This window comes from Babylonia areolata, chromosome 23, assembly GCF_041734735.1.
Source record: "Babylonia areolata isolate BAREFJ2019XMU chromosome 23, ASM4173473v1, whole genome shotgun sequence".
Lineage (NCBI taxonomy): Eukaryota > Metazoa > Mollusca > Gastropoda > Neogastropoda > Buccinidae > Babylonia > Babylonia areolata.
Genome location: NC_134898.1, coordinates 19,324,348 through 19,340,425, shown reverse-complemented (window position 1 = coordinate 19,340,425; position 16,078 = coordinate 19,324,348). Strand labels below are relative to the sequence as shown.

General features: G+C 45.6%; 3 protein-coding genes across 6 annotated transcripts in view; 2 read left to right on the top strand and 1 right to left on the bottom strand.

Annotated features, from left to right (window-relative positions):
- LOC143297722 (uncharacterized) overlaps window positions 1–4,097 on the top strand; it is a 22,971-nt gene extending 18,874 nt beyond the window's left edge. For all 4 annotated transcript variants that reach the window (XM_076610141.1, XM_076610144.1, XM_076610142.1 and 1 more), the window contains exons 3-4: window positions 326–656; window positions 2,087–4,097. In XM_076610141.1, the coding sequence (XP_076466256.1) occupies window positions 326–656; window positions 2,087–2,403 (648 nt within the window). In that variant the 3' untranslated portion in view covers window positions 2,404–4,097. The remainder of the gene's footprint in view (window positions 1–325; window positions 657–2,086) is intronic.
- A 96-nt stretch (window positions 4,098–4,193) lies between these two features.
- LOC143297723 (uncharacterized) lies at window positions 4,194–13,653 on the bottom strand. The gene is made up of 3 exons (XM_076610145.1): window positions 12,998–13,653; window positions 6,583–6,744; window positions 4,194–5,465 (listed from the first exon to the last, which is right to left on the bottom strand). Exons 1-3 carry the CDS (start codon window positions 13,242–13,244, stop codon window positions 5,281–5,283), a joined length of 594 nt encoding a protein of 197 aa, XP_076466260.1. The 5' UTR covers window positions 13,245–13,653; the 3' UTR covers window positions 4,194–5,280.
- On the top strand, window positions 8,094–12,965 carry LOC143297721 (apicoplast pyruvate carrier 1-like). The gene is made up of 2 exons (XM_076610140.1): window positions 8,094–8,229; window positions 9,879–12,965. Exon 2 carries the CDS (start codon window positions 10,057–10,059, stop codon window positions 11,875–11,877), a length of 1,821 nt encoding a protein of 606 aa, XP_076466255.1. The 5' UTR covers window positions 8,094–8,229; window positions 9,879–10,056; the 3' UTR covers window positions 11,878–12,965.
- Window positions 13,654–16,078: the final 2,425 nt, after the last annotated feature.

The following is a 16,078-nucleotide window of genomic DNA, read 5'->3' as shown; positions in this document are numbered from 1 at the left end:
TATTTGTTTTTCCTATCGAAGTGGATTTTTCTACATAATTTTGCCAGAAAAACCCCTTTTGTTGCCGTGGGTTCTTTTACGTGCGCTAAGTGCATGCTGCACACGGGACCTTGGTTTATCATCTCATCCGAATGACTGGCGTCCAGACCACCACTCAAAGTCTAGTGGAGGGGGAGAAAATATCGGTGGCTGAGCCGTGATTCGAACCAGCGCGCTCAGATTATCTTGCTTCCGAGGCGGACGCGTTACCTCTAGGCCATCACTCCATATCTATTTATTCTATCTTTACTCAAACACTTCTTTTCCTTCTATGCCAATACGACAGATGGCCATGAGAGAGCAAGACCTCCAGCTCCTAAAGCAGCTGATCCACATCAACGACAACATCCGACGCCTCAAGCGGGCGCGCTGGCTTCAGAGGGGCGGACGCACGGTGTCCTGCGGGCTTTTGGGAGCCCGGAACCCGACCCCGACACCCTTGCCTCCTGGAGGGGTGGCGGTGGCGGCTGGGAGTGCCCACGGGGCCCAGGGTGTCCAGGGGGTCGGGGGGGATCGAGCCTCCGTGCTTCTCCTGAGGCAGAGGAGCGAACCCGGGCTGCTGGTTGGGATCCCGAGGAGGAAGGTGTCTTCTGCCTTGACTTCCACGTCCAGTTTTGGTCAGTGAGGGCTGATATGAGATGATTCTTATTCTTATTCTTATTCTTATCATTCTGGTGGTAGTAGTATTTGAGGGTGGGCGGGGTGGTGTGTGTGTGTGTGTGCCTTGACCTCCACGTCCAGATTTATTATTATAATATTTATTATTATTATCATTATCATTGTTATTATGAATGTGGGTGGTGTGGTGTGGTGTGTGTGTGTGTTTCGGAAGATGTGGACATCTTAGTGATGGGGGATTGTGTGTGCGGGGGGAGGGGTTCATGTGTTTGGGAAGACTTGAATGTATTAGGGCTCGGTGTGTGTGTGTGTGTGTGTGTGTGTGTACGTGCACCTACACATATGTGGGTTTGTCTGTTTGTCTGAGTCTCCGTGTGTCTTTTTCTGTGTTCTGATAAATAGTATATTTATTTTGAGAATAGGCTGGATATAAATATTCATGAATATTGTTTATTATTGTTGTTTTACCCTGTATAATTTGGTGTGGTTATTTGTTTTAGCATTACATCGTATTAGAATAGTTTTTTTTAACGGCCTTTATCATTGTTTGAGCCATGCGCAACATGACTGGGGTCAGTCTGACCAAAACTGACTTCGCTGATGTGTGTGCGGTTTGTTCCCCTTCCAGTTCCACTGACGTTGTTCATGTTTCAATGTTGCAGCCAGTTCTGTGCAATAAATCTACTATTAGACAATACGCTTCATAAGTTTCTCGGTCCTTGTTGTGTTCAATGTTCCAGTGTTAATCGCTGCTGCATTGAAAGTGTTGTCCTCTGGCAAGAATGCGGAAGAAGAAACACCCTCTAATAAGTACACAAATATATAATACGCATGCACTCAAGGCCTGACTGAGCGCGTATGGGTTATGCTGCTGTCTGGTCACGTCAGTCAGCTGCCTCAGCAGATGTTGTGTAGCGCATGTGGATTTGTCCGTACGCAGTGACGCCTCAATGAAAAAAACTGACACTGAAAGTGAAGTTATGTTGTATTGTCCTTGAACAAATGAAAAGAATTGCTCAAACTCCTTCCGTACGAAAGTCAACATGGGCAAAGACAGCATCGTTTTACAGCTGCTGACGTCACTGAAACACTACCAACGGAAGATTCTAATATTGAAGAGGTATAGTTGAGTACAAAGAATACCGCATTTCTAACTTCTTTTTTTTTTTTTTTTTTTTTCTCAAGGCCTGACTAAGCGCGTTGGGTTACGCGGCTGGTCAGGCATCTGCTTGGCAGATGTGGTGTAGCGTATATGGATTTGTCCGAACGCAGTGACGCCTCCTTGAGCTACTGATACTGATACTGATAACGACAAAAACTGTAGGTTGGGCCACTCATATTCTTTTTCACATGGAGAGGCTACAGGGGGAAGAAAGGAGAAACCTGGCTGTTCCGAGTGAGTTCTTTCATTTCTCTTTCTCGTTTTCAGAAACCATCGAAGACCTTGAAGACGAAGAGGTGGACAGTCTGTACGGTTCTTCCTCGGACCTTCCTTCAGACTCCTCGCCCCTCGCCTCCCCTTTCACCCCCTCCCCCAAACACTCCACCCCCACCACCCCGACCATTCGTTCCACCGCCGCCACTGCCTACACCTACACCTCCCTCACCTTCACCCAGGAAGAGCTGTGGCGCGGCGAGTCTTCGTACGGGGAGATTCTCAAACGGAATATCCGTTTGTGGAAGTGGAGTGTCGCTCGCGAGAGAGAATCCGGCGTCGTGACTCAAGGGCATCCGTGTGTTCTGTGAAGACTGGAGAAGAAAGAGGCAGAGAGAAAGAAAGAAGGAAAAGAAAGATCGAAGAAAGACGAGAAACAGTAAGAACAAAATGATTATTATGTTTGATTTTTTTTTTATTGTGTTTTGCCATAGGCTCCTGGGCGAAATTGAACGTCGCAACGGGCATTGGAGAACGGTGATGCTTTGGTTTGGGGATGAGTTTTGATTTGCCTGTGAAAAGGGTCAGTTGACAGAAAATCAGATGATTTAGCGGGAACAGGTCTAGAAATAACTGATGTATGATGGATAATTATGTCGATTCTAAAATGCCTGTGTGCTGTAGTATGCATATGGGTTCCAGGATCTGAAAGCTGTAGGCAGTGGGTCAGTTGTCGCTTCTGTAAGCTTTTTTTTTCGTATATGTAGACCCCTCCTCCACTACCCTGCGTGCGTTTGCGTACGTGCGTGTGTGTGTGTGTGTGTGTGTGTGTGTGCGTGCGCGCGCGCATTATCATTTGCATTCTACAGTCAGTCTCATGCATTGCAGAGTAAAGAAGTGTATTCACTGGCACAGTATGATTGTTATGTCCTGATCGTTTTGATCCTTGGTGAATTTTCCTTTAGATCCACAAGCGACACGTGATGTTTGCACCTTTTATTAAGTACATGTGACACTGTCTGGAACATGTAAGAGGTAGACTAAAAGAATCATGATAAAAGTCGACTTAGGTGGGATAAAAGAGGCGACGTATCGAGCCACAGGCTCTTCTTAAGGCAAATGAAAAATGTCTGGAACATGCCAATGGCTGGACTGCCGCTTACAGTTGGGGCAACAGCAAGTGAGAGCAGCATGCCCAATGGTTTCTCCACTGCAATGGGAATTCTTTCACAGCTTAGACTTTTGTGACGGACAATGACTCTCAAACTAAGAGACAGGACTGCACTTGCTCTGAGTGCTGCAGTTTTGGGAGTTGGTTGACCTTTGGGGACCATCCCAGCGCCGCCTATCTTAAAGCCCTCTTGGCCGAGAGTTTGGGGATGTTACATGGGCAGACGCTCTCAACTATAATCAAATTCTAGCCCAGTTAGTCGGCGCAGCAAGTGCCTCCTCTGCTTTTCTGATAATAAGGGTTGGACACGACTAACTATAATACAACAGTGTGTTCGAATTGATGTTAAGCGTGGATGTGAACGTACTATGTTGTCCGTGTGCGTAAGCGCATTCCACATGGTTCAAGAGAACTTGGTTAACTATGTGTTTGGTTGGTTTGCCTACCTTCACGCTAGAAAAAAGCTGACAATGTTCCAGCACACAATGTCCGTCTTTGTAAAGGACAGGTTGGTTTTTTTTATTATGGCGTATAAGTGATTTCTATTGTGGTGTATTTCACCGTTACTTTGTGCTTTCAAACATTTGGCTTAAAAAAAGGTTAACATTATTGTGAAATTGAAAAACGGTGTACACACATATATATAATGGACATATACGTACTATTGTTTTCATAAGTCGTCTTCGTGTACTCGACCTTTTTTTCGTTTGTTTGTTTGTTCTTGTTGTTTTTTTTTATGATTATTGAGAGATTGGTAGACCGATTGATCAATAAATTATTGATCTATGGACTTGATTTGAAAGTGTATATATTTATGTTCGTGGACTAGGAAATCGATTGATTGATAATTGATGGCATTGTTGTTATGGATCAATTAAAGGGCAAAGAATTGGACTGCGTACATAGCCTTTCAGTCATGGATTCTGTATATGTGCGATCGTGTATGTGTTTTTATATACTGTTTGCGCGCGCGCGCCCATGTGTGTGTGTGTGTGTGTGTGTGTGTGAAAGAAAGCCTTTGAAAGGGCGAATGCCGTTTGTTTTCCAGCTAATGGGTAGCGCCTACTTTTATCACACGCAACCAAAATTTTCTGCATGGCATTCGTGAAAAAAAAACTAAACTTATTCAAACAAACATGTCAACAGCTAATAATATATTCATTAATAAATACAAAAATCAATTCAAATATCGATCACACAAAGACTGACAAACACTTCATTTTTACTTTATTAGCTCAACCGCGCAGGCGAAACACATACATGAAAAGAGCAATGATTACTTATGTTCCTCCACTGATCATGTGAATATTGATGCTTATTGGTAAAATGAATATGTTACGGTGCTGTGTATAACTGGAAGAAAGCACACGTATTCTTTAATCTATGGTGAATTATTATTGCCATGCAGTCATGTATTTGTCGTGTTGAAAGAACACTATCAACATGTTTCCGGAAAACGTGGTTTAAAAAAAATCTCTAATAACTTGAGCTAGTTTTAACACTGTACAATCATTTTATGCTTTCACATGTTTGCATGGTTTGGTTTATGATGCTAAATTATAACTATAGCAGCAATGGCTGCAAATTTGTATACATGCAACATGGGCATACTCATCACAACATACCAAAACGTTTGGATTTTTTTCCATTGCTCTCTCTCTCACACTTTCTTTTCTCACATACGCACGCATGCATACACACACGCGCGCGAGCATACACACACGCGCGCGCGCTCGCGCGCGCACACACACACACACACACACTTTTTCAACAATCAAAAACTTTCAATGGCTGGCTTACATCTGTCTGCGTGGTAGACTGCTCCTAAGAAATGAAAACTATTGCTCCTATTTAGAGTACACATACTACATTATTAATTTACTTGATTCTGAGAAATGAATACTACAATTCCTATGTGGACTCTTAATCTTCATAAGACTTCAATTTAAACTGTTTATCGGTCTCCTTTGTTTAACTGATTGATTAACAGAAACTCGACTCCCACACAAAGTATGAAGAAAAGATTATCATTCTCCACATCAAAACACACAATAATTCTCTTGCACCTGGGCTCGTCTCACACAAAAACTGGGTCATCATCCGGGCGCCTGTTATAGATGAAAACGAGGCAGCCGAAGTTGATGACGAGGGTGGAGGAAGCGAGGGCCAGAAAGAGGCTAGGGCCGAAGGTGTAGTCCTCTGATTCGTCGGATTCCATCACAAAGCCCACGGCACACAGACACCCCACGAAAAAGATGAGACCTGGAAAACATCGGCGTAATTCAGTTCTGATCCAACTCCCAAACAAGACTTTATGATTTTCCCGCTGCTTCATACAACTGAAACAAGATTTTTTTTTTCTTTTGGCTCGTTCGGATGCTAATGGATGAATGTGGACAAATGGAAATAAAAGTAAAAATAGTAATGTTCAATGATGATAATGATGCTTCTGCTGATGATGAACTGATTTGTCCGTATCACCTTCCTTGATCACTATAGACATAGACCTATTGATTATGTTATAAAAGGGTAGCATCAAAGTGATAGAATATAAATTTAAAGTCACAAGTGAAATTACAACGAAAAAACGACAGCAAACAAACAACAAGAAAACGGATATTCTTCCTCGGGTATTTGATTATACACCATGTAAAAGGAAACCACTGAGGTAAGAAAATGACATTTTAAGGTAAGCATACACAAAACAAAAATAAATGAGTAACACGTACACCTATATCCTTGATAAGGCACTATGAACATATCAATCATCGTGTGAAAGGTAAATATCATTCAGGTAAGAAAAAATGTGTCTCTACTACCACTGCCACTACCATCTTTACCACTATTCTTTCTATTACCTTTATTACCTCCACCAGACGGGCGCAATAGCCGAGTGCTTAAAGCGTTGGACTTTCAATCTGAGGGTCCCGGGTCCGAATCTCGGTAAAGGCCCCTGGTGGTTCAAAGGAGATTTTTCCGATCTCGCAGGTCAACATATGTGCAGGCCTGCTTGTGCCTGAATCCCCTTCGTGAGTATACGCAAGCAGATCAAGTACGCACGTTAACGATCCTTTAATCCATGTCAGCGTTCCGTGGGTTATGGAAACAAGAACATAACCAGCATGCACACCCAGGAAACGGAGTATGGGTGCCTACATGGCGCGGTAAAAACGTTCGTACACGTGTACACTCGTGTACATTCGAGTGAACGTGGGAGTTGCAACCCACGAGCGAAGAAGAAGAGGTACCTCCACCGTCACTCCATCTACTATTACTACTAGACTACTACAATCTCTGCTACCACCACCGCCACCACCTACTTGTTTTTATTACCAGCACTACTACCACCACCACGTACCACTACCACCACGGAACTGACCTCCGCCAATGGCCAGCACGTCCACCACAGAGGAGTGCCGACGCCAAGCGTCACCGTAGTGACAACGGCAAGGGCCGCACAGGTGGCAGAGCCCCAGAACCACACCCGCCAGCTGGAAGCCCGAGCCCACCAGCACCAGAAACTTGGTCGTCATCTCCAAAGCTGCACGCATACACGCACGCACACAAGCGCGCGCGCACACACACATACACACACACACACACGTGGCACGCGCGTACACACACACACATATATGCACATGCAAACACACACACACACACACAGACACGTGGCACTGACGCGCGCACACACATATACACACATGCACGAGCAAACACACGCACACATGGCACGCGCGCGCGCGCGCACACACACAAACACACACACACACACACACACTCACCATCAGCATCATCATCGATGACAATATCTTGATCACTGACGTGATCTTATCATCATCATCATGATTATCGTCCATTGTCGTTTCCACTCTTGTCGTCATCATGTTTATCATCGCCTGCCTTCCGTCCTCGCTACCATCGTCGTTTTCGTCGTTGTCATCATCGTCATCGGTGCACGGACTTTGCAAAAGAAAAGAAAAATACTGTGCAAGGACTGTGCTAGGCCCGGGTTTGCGGGAGAAGAGTTATAACAAACAGCTGAAAAGTCAGAAATACTGACAGATCAAAGATGTGAGAGCCAATGCGGAAGCTGCGTGCCTGCCAAATCCGTCGTACCCGAAGAAAGGACCTGTTGCAGCGACAATGATTTGACTATTTTGAAAACGGCGAATATGATGGGCATGCATTTTGCATCACAAAATTCCCGTAGTTTCCTGCAGTTGTTCTACACCGAGCAATCCTGGAAGTTGCCTTTGTGCACAGTCCCGATGTGACGTCAAGATCGACCTTTTCCTGTCTTCTTTCTAGAAAGTCAAGCTCAATATGATGGCGCCCTGTTTTGGACCAAGCTGATAGTATAGATCATTATAATGACATATAATCTTTTCTCTCAGCATCATAGTGCACGACTCTGTATAGGCCTACTTTCAAATACATTTTTAACGTTCTATTCGGATATGAACACAAAAAGGATATATACCTCTCACATTATTGCCAACATGGCGTAGCTAATCTTAAATAAATTCTGTATAATTTTCAAAGGATAATTAAAACAAGCACAACTTTTGTTCTTTGATGTAAGACAAAGGGTTAGAACTCCTGGCCAGTTTCGTTCAGTTTTTCTCCTCAGCTTGCATTTTATGTGGGGTCTAAACCTTGCAGGCACCTATAACTATTGTTCATACTAGAAACAGAAGTACAGAGAAAGCGATCCCTGAAACAAAAACTGTTCATGTCCGAATGAAACTGTACCAAGGATGATAAAAGACACTTAACCGATTGCCTCAAATGTGTTAATCTATTTTATGTTGGCATGTAACCAGTGACCTGTTTAACGCTTATGCACTGTGTGCTTTTTCTTTTATCAGTGATGACAAGTCTTGACCTGGATATTACTGGATCAACTCATTTTCGCAAACATCATGATGAATCCTAGTGGGCGGGTGATACCAGTGTTCGATCGATGAATCTATATGAGCGTCACCCTGTGTGTGCATGTCTGTGCCAGCAAGAACAGGGAAAAAAGGTGAGATGTGACACGAATTGGCGATATGTGGAATCGGTTTTTTAACACTTTATTCTGCGGCGATGTCCACAATATTTTTCCCCTCAAGACGCAGTGAGTAGTTTGGCGAAACGTGGAATCGATCTCACGCCCTCATGACCAAACCAGGTTTCGGGACCAGTGACAGTGATATACGATTTAGCGCCATATCAGATGCAATACTTGGTCGAAAGCAAGTGCGCCTGGCCAACAATCAGACCAACGTATGGTATGACAAGGTTCGGTATGGCTTAAAAATTAATGTTCTCATTTTGAAGGCATGCAACACAGCTGCACCTATTCTTCATCATCAACACTGCACTACTCTAGATACACCACTGCGGGTGATAGCTGATGGGATCAACTGATTTGATTACCAGTTTGTCCAGAACAACACACACACACACACACACACACACACACACACACACACACACACACACACACACACACACACACACAAACACACACACACACCAAACCGGAGAGTTCTCTTCATGACACTACAATGCACAATGTTAAGTTGTAGTACTGACAGAACTCCACTGCCCACCGAGTGGGTGACTTTATAGCTAGGTACAGTTAACGTGCAGATAACAGTCCGGTAAGTACACACGTACTAAATCTATTTCGAGACAGGAAGAAAATAAGCTTAATTTGAGTTAACTCGTGAAACTGGGCTAGGGTTTATAAACAACTTAAACTGTTTAATCAACACAGTGTCAAGCGTAGAAATACTGGTGAAATTTGGAGTTTTCACTTCATGACAATGCAACGTGTTTAATGTGTGTGTGCAAATATTTGAGCTATTTTAGTTACCGTTATATTGTGTTGAATGAACAATTCAATTTATCAGCTGTGTCCTTCTCGCACTGTATTCCTCACATATTCACAAGCCCAGATCCCCCAACCAAACAGGACAAGGTGGGGTCATTATTTGAACAACGTCCAATGAAGTGAATTATATCAATGTTTGAGCGAAATGATGCATTTAAATGATTATAACTATTCCTTTTTGACTCACTTGTGTAAACAAAGTGAGACTATGTTTTAACCCGGTGTTCGGTTGTCTCTGTGTGTGTGTGTGTGTGTGTGTGTGTATCCATGGTAAACTTTAACATTGACATTTCCTCTGCAAATACTTTGTAAGTTAACACCAAATTAGGCATAGAAATAGGAAAAATTCAGTTCTTTCCAGTCATCTTGTTTAAAACAATATTGTACCTCTGGGATGGGCACAAAATTTTTTTTTAAAGAAGCCTAATTATATGCAAACTGTATTTACTGTTATATTTATATTTTTTGTATTCTCTAAACTTGGCACTTTGATCTCATATTCTGACGCAACAACAAGAGCAGTCATTATTATCACTTTTTGTTCAAACAGGAACTTCTTTTGCTAAGCATGTATTTTGCAAACGTTTTGGTGCAGATAGTAAAAAAGGGAAATTACTCTGTAATTAATGCTAGGGGACTTAATTTATCACAATTAAGTCTTGAAGGCCTTGCCTCTCTTTTTCTTTTCTTTTTTTTTTTTTTTTTTTTCACGTTACCATTTCGTTTGATTGTGTGATGTTTTCATGCCATCATTTTTTTTTTTTTTTAACACATACGTTTTAACAATTTCACAGCCGTCAATTGGTCTTCTTGGTGACCTGAGCTATCAGCAAGACTGACTGACCTTCCAACCACTGATGCATCGACAGACGCACGGCAAGGGGCTATTCCCACACTCACACTGAAGTCCACAACACCCACAGGGGAGCAACAAACCTATCGATCTTCGTATACCGCGGGAAAAAAAAAAAGATGGAAGATGACAACGCGAAACTACTCGATGAAACGAACCCCTCACGGAGCAGTACCACCGGATACGGAAGCTGCTCCAATACCGCACACAACGAAGAAGCAACGAGAGTCACCTCCAGAGCGCCTGAGGACTTGGCTTCTTGCTCTGCCGTTGTGTTAGCGGGGAGAAGCAGGGCAGAAGTGGAGAACGCTTGTGATGATGGGCTGCTGGAAGGTGATCGTGAGCGTTCACTGGACAACAAAATGGCGGCGTCGGAAAAGGGACAGAACAACCGGAAGTGGCCTCCTTGCCGCGTGGTGGTGACCTGCGTGGCGTGTTTCCTTGTGCAGTTTTCGCTCGGGGTCGCCTACAGTTCGGCCAACATGCTGCCTTACCTGACGTCATACCTACGCCTGAGAACAGACGCGTCAACGGGGTACGCGGTGACAATGTGGATCGGGACCGGTTACACCATCTCCGGGTCAGTGGCCATGCCCTTCCTGGGGCTGTTGGAAAAGCGCCTGCCTCCCTGGGGGTTCCGCTTGCTGGGGATCGTCCTGTTCTGCGGGTCCTACCTGGGCGCCAGCTGGGCTATCCGGTCCTCTTTCGTCTTGACTGTGGTGTGTCTGGGGGTGGTGCAGGGCTGTGGGCAGGCCGTCCTCTACCCGGCCTGCCTAAACCTGCCTCTGCAGTGGCTGCCCGAGAGACGGGGACTGGTGGGCGGGGTGATCATGGCGGGGTTCGGAGGAGGGGGCTTCCTGTGGGACCAGGTGATCACCGCCTGGATCAACCCCCACAACCTGCAGGCTCACCTCCACGTTCAGGAGGACTGGTACTTCGACCAAGCGCAAGTTCTGGACAGAGTCCCGACCTGTTACCTCCTGCTAGGTGGCGTTTTAGCAGCCCTTCAGCTCCTCTGTTTGCTGTGCATGTCCTACCCGCCCCGGGTCCGCGCTGACAGTGACGTCAGACCGAGTAACGTCACTGCAATTAATGCCACGTCCGAGTCGTCATCCACGTCGCCAGCTAACGATGACGTCCTCACCACCGCAGCCCGACGTAACACTGACAGGGATGAGAACAGCACTGGAAAAAGCGCGTTGCTGAAATCATCATCGTCGTCGTCGTCATCGTCACCGTCACGCTCAGCAGCAAGGGCCGACGCGGACAGGCTACATGACTACAGCCCTCTGGAGCTGCTCCGGTCGCGAACCATGTGGACCATCACCATCTTCTGTTTCTTCACGGACCTCAGTTTGCTCATCGTCTTCCACTTCTACAAGGCTTACGGGCAGACCTTCGTGCACGACGACCGTCTGCTGTCCATCCTGGCCTCCTTCACCGCCGTGATCAACGCCGTGAGCCGTCCTCTGTGGGGCTGGATGGCCGACCGCCGGGGCTTCCAGCCGTGTCTCGTCACGAGCCAGGCCTTTCTGGCCATCGGAGCCGCCCTGCTGCTGGTGTCCCAGTACGTGGGCGCCGCCATGTTCTTTTTTGTGGTCTTCCTCATCTTCCTGGCGGCAGGGGGCATCTACGGGCTAGAGTATACCCTCGTCTTCCTCCTCTTCGGCTCCAAGAACTTCACCTTCAACCTGGGCTGCCTGGGGTTCACGGGGGTGTTCAGCTCGCTGATTGACGTTTACGTTGTGGAGACGGCCAAGAACGCCTTCGGGTGGCACGGTATCTTTGTGGCTGCCTCCCTCTTCGCTTTGGTCAGCATGCTGGTCAACTGGACGCTGGTGTGTAGCTGTGGTCACCCTCTGCCCGCGCAGATGAGGGGCCCGCTCTTCCGTCCACGTCCTACTTTTTCTTCTGCGGGCCGGACAGACCGTGAAGGGTGAGGTCGCAGCAAGAGTTCGTCTTCAGCGAACTTTGTGGACGGTGGTTCTGTCGGTGCAGTTTGTATTCATGGACGGACGTGGAGTGTGTGTGTGTGTGTGTGAAGGAAGAAGAGGGTGGTGTGTGGGTGCGTGTGTGTGTGTGTGTGTGTGTGTCTGTGTGTCTGTGTGTCGGGGAGGGAGGGGGAGAGAGGGGCGTTATATCCACTTTTCTTACCCTCCACTCCTCTGTGTGACTGGCGGAGTGAGCGTCTACGCCTTGTTGTGAACACTGCTCATTTAGTCTTGAGGGGAAAATCGCCCATAATAAATTAATGCCGGTAGTGCGAAAGAAGAGAAATGTAAGGAATAGGGTGTGTGTGTGTGTGTGTGTGTGTGTGTGTGTGTGTGAAAAGTGTTACTTAAGTTTTTCTTTGAAATGCATATAATTTATTTTACTGTGTGACAAACAAAGTCGCTGTCTTTTGAAACTTTCATGTTTTACTTCAGCTTCTCGCTCTAAACTTAAAACCTTTGCCATTATCATACGGATGTCAGACTGAACTGCGGGATGGGAGACTGTGCGGTGCGAGTGACGAGCCTTTGAATGCACACATAATTTCCAATCGGATTGATAAAGGTGTACTGCACTGTATTGTGTGCATGTGTGTGTGTGTGTGTGTGTGTGTCTGTGCGTGCCAGTGCGTGTTTGTCTGTGTCTGCCGGGGTGTCTGTGTGACATCTACATGAATATACTACAACCCCTACACCCTCAGTGGCACCCCGCCCCTCACCAACACCCACATTTTGTGCGAGCCTATATACCTACACGAATGGTCAAACGGGTTCCATTCCCTCACAACACACGCGTGTCTATTATCGTCACTCGTCACTCTCATAATATACTTGCCATATTTTGAACTTGCCAAGTATTCAGCTCGGTAGGATTTGAGAAGCAATAGCTTTTTCTTCCTTGATTTTTTTTTTTTTTTTTTTCACTGATGCTGAGTGGGGCCCGGGTTTCCTAGGGGGCTTAACGGTCGTACATAATGCATCAGTCTCCTAGAGCACACCCCCCCGTTGTGTATTGCTGCCAGGGATTACCACAGGAATAAATCTAGACAGGACAATATACCATACTTACCCGAGTGGTCAAACGGATCCCCAGGAACGCAGGACTGCGTGGCGAGGCTGCCGTTGTAGCAGACCCAGAACAGGCCGGCGTATTCCGTCTGCTGCGTTTCCTCCTCCTCCTCTCCCCCTCCTCCCGCTGTCGTGTAGTACCTCATGGCCCAGCCAGGCAGCACGACGCTGCACAGACTCAGCATTGTGAACAACGTCACACCAGCGATGCTCACTGCGTAGCCAGTTTTGGGGTCCACGCCACACATTTCTGTTGTTGTTGCTGCTGTATCTGGATGGAAATCACTCCGCGAGTGTGATCCGCACAGACTTTTTGTTTTGTTTCTCGAGGAAAAGTGTCTTATATGTTCTTCAATCGAGCTGCCGAAAGTATAGTATATTGAATGGATATTGAATAAGGAAAGGTGTTTTTTCCCCTTCTTTTCTTTTCAAGAAACTGATTGCTTCGATGCAAGTCTCTGAACGTTCTTATCAGAGATGAAAAATAAAACTTTTCGAGAAGCGTTTTTGGGTTTTTTTCACTTTTGTTGAGTATCACACTGAGATCTCTGGTTGGAAAACACACACACACACGCAAACAACCACAACCCCTTATGTCCTGAAAGTTGTTTCAAACTTGCCAAGTGGATGTTCAGTCCAGTTAGATTTGAGAAGCAATGGTTTTGTGTTTGGTTTTCAGTGAAGTGAGTGGTCCTGAATACTTAACAGTCGTGTGAATTCATGTCACATGTCACGTGTCAAGACCAAAGTATCCTTGGGGAGGGAAGGGGAGGGCGGGAGGGAGGATGGGGCAGAGCAAAGTGAGGGTTGTGGGGGGTATTCTTTCCCTCCCTCCCTCTCGTTCCTTCCATGGAGTGATTAGTCATCAGTTTTTGATTATCAATTGTCACTAACGAGAATGGTGGGGGTGGGGGTGGGTGTGTTCTGCAGAAAGAAGCACTAATTCTATCCCTATTTTTGAAGAAAAAGGTGAAAAGGTGTGTGTGTGTGTGTGTGTGTTTAGGAGGGAGATTGAGGGGGAGAATCAATGCATGATGTGCCATTCAAAGTAGGGGAGGCTACCGAAAAACAAATGCAACAGTGACGCTAACTTGGTTTGCTCCCTTTCGCTGAAACGGGTGAGGGGGAGTTGGGATGGGGTGGGGGCTATATATCCCCATAAATCACCATGACCTCGGATATTGTTTTCTTTCTCTCATTCCAATTTCTTTTCTTTCATTCTTTAACCCGTTTATTTCTTTTCTATTTCTTTATCCCGCCCCCCTCCACCCCATTCTCTGGACCCACATATCCCTCTGGAGATCTGTTTCTCTTTTTTTTTTTTCTTTCTCCTTTTCTTCGTCAATCATCTCCTCTTCTTATTCTGATTTCTCTCTCTCCTCCACCCCCACCCCCCCTCTTCTTTCTTGTTTTCACAACCCTTCTTCACTGTCTTCTTCCTTTTCTTTGCATTGAGTTAAGGCATGTTTTTTTTTAGTGAATGCAAGTTTTTCAGTGAACGCAGCTGAGTTTGAGAACAGTTCATGAGGATTTTTTTTTTTCCTGTTCCCTTCGGGTGTCTGCGTGGCTCAGTTGGATGAGCTCCAAGCTCACAATCAGAAAGTTGCGAGTTCAAATCCTGAACGCCTTCAAATGTGAAAAAATAGTAGAAATGCTCTGATGCACACCCATACATGGGGAAAAAACAACAACAGGCGAATAAAGGGAGAAAAAGAGGCGGAAGACTGAGACATGGACAGACAAAGACTGGGATGGCCAGGCAAAGGCATGAAAGTGAGGTAAGGATGGGAACCGACGTGACGTTGGGGGAAAGGGGAGACAGAGACACAGCTCTACCTCTGAGACAGGAGAAGGATATAGGAAACGGGGATGAGGAAGTCATACACAGACTGACACACATATGGAAAGACAGATGCAAGGGGGACTTAAAGGGATACACTGGCATGGACACAGAGAACGCCGGGAGACAGACATGGTAAAAAATATGAACACTGAGACAGTGGAAGAATGAGAAGATGGTGAAACAAGGGGAAACGAAGACAAGGGAGGGTTCAGAAAGAGAATGAGAAACACAGACAGTGGAGACATACAGAAAAGAGAAAGGGACACACAGACAGTGGAAACTGAGATAAAAAGAGAGAGAAAAAGAGACACAGATGGGGTCCATACAGACAGGGAAAATCTTCGAAAGCAAGACGGACCCAGGCACAGGGGAGAGACAAGAGAAGACAGACAGAAGGAGAACTAAAATCGGGAGACTGAAAAAAGAGAACGGGAGACAGAAACAATGAATATACTGAAGAGGGACACAGATATGAGAGAGAGCGAGGAAACTGACAAAGCGAGATAGACATATGGGAGGCAAGGACTATGGGTAGACGTAGAAAAAGATGAAGACTAATGCAGGGAAAGACAGAGGAAGAAAGAATGAAAACCATGGCACACTGGGACAAACACAGGGAAACCAAAGACAAAAGGAGACAGTCACTGGGTGATTAATGACAGGGAAGACAGTGCGTGAAAGTAGGATATATTACACGAATAAGTTATAACAACAAATACCTTACTTTTGTTCAGTTTCATATTTGCCATTCATAACTCTCTTTTGTTATTTCATATCCACTGATAACTTTACAGTGTACTACCCTTCTCAACATTGCAAGTTATAGCAACACAGTGGACACATGCCCTTCAGCTGACCTTTTTATATATAGTTTGTAATAATATAAATGCTTGTCCAGTATGTCCATATAAGGCTACTTTGCACAAACACACATTCTGCGTGGACCTCATGATGGAGTCCCTCGACTGGTCCTTCCTAGGACTGCTAGAGATACTTCATGCTCTGCAACTTATACAGGTTTCACCAGCACCTGATCAATATATCAGCTACAAATATGCTTCAGCTTCTGCACCCGTCCAGTCACCCGGGAATAATATTGACTTGCCGGCCAAGTCATTTACTCATAATCAGTCCATCGACTTACGAGTCGTCACGGGAACATGAAGGCTAAAGAGACAGACGACCCCCACTGTTCTGTTGGCAACTGTTAAAACAAGATCTGGGAAAACGTATGTGATG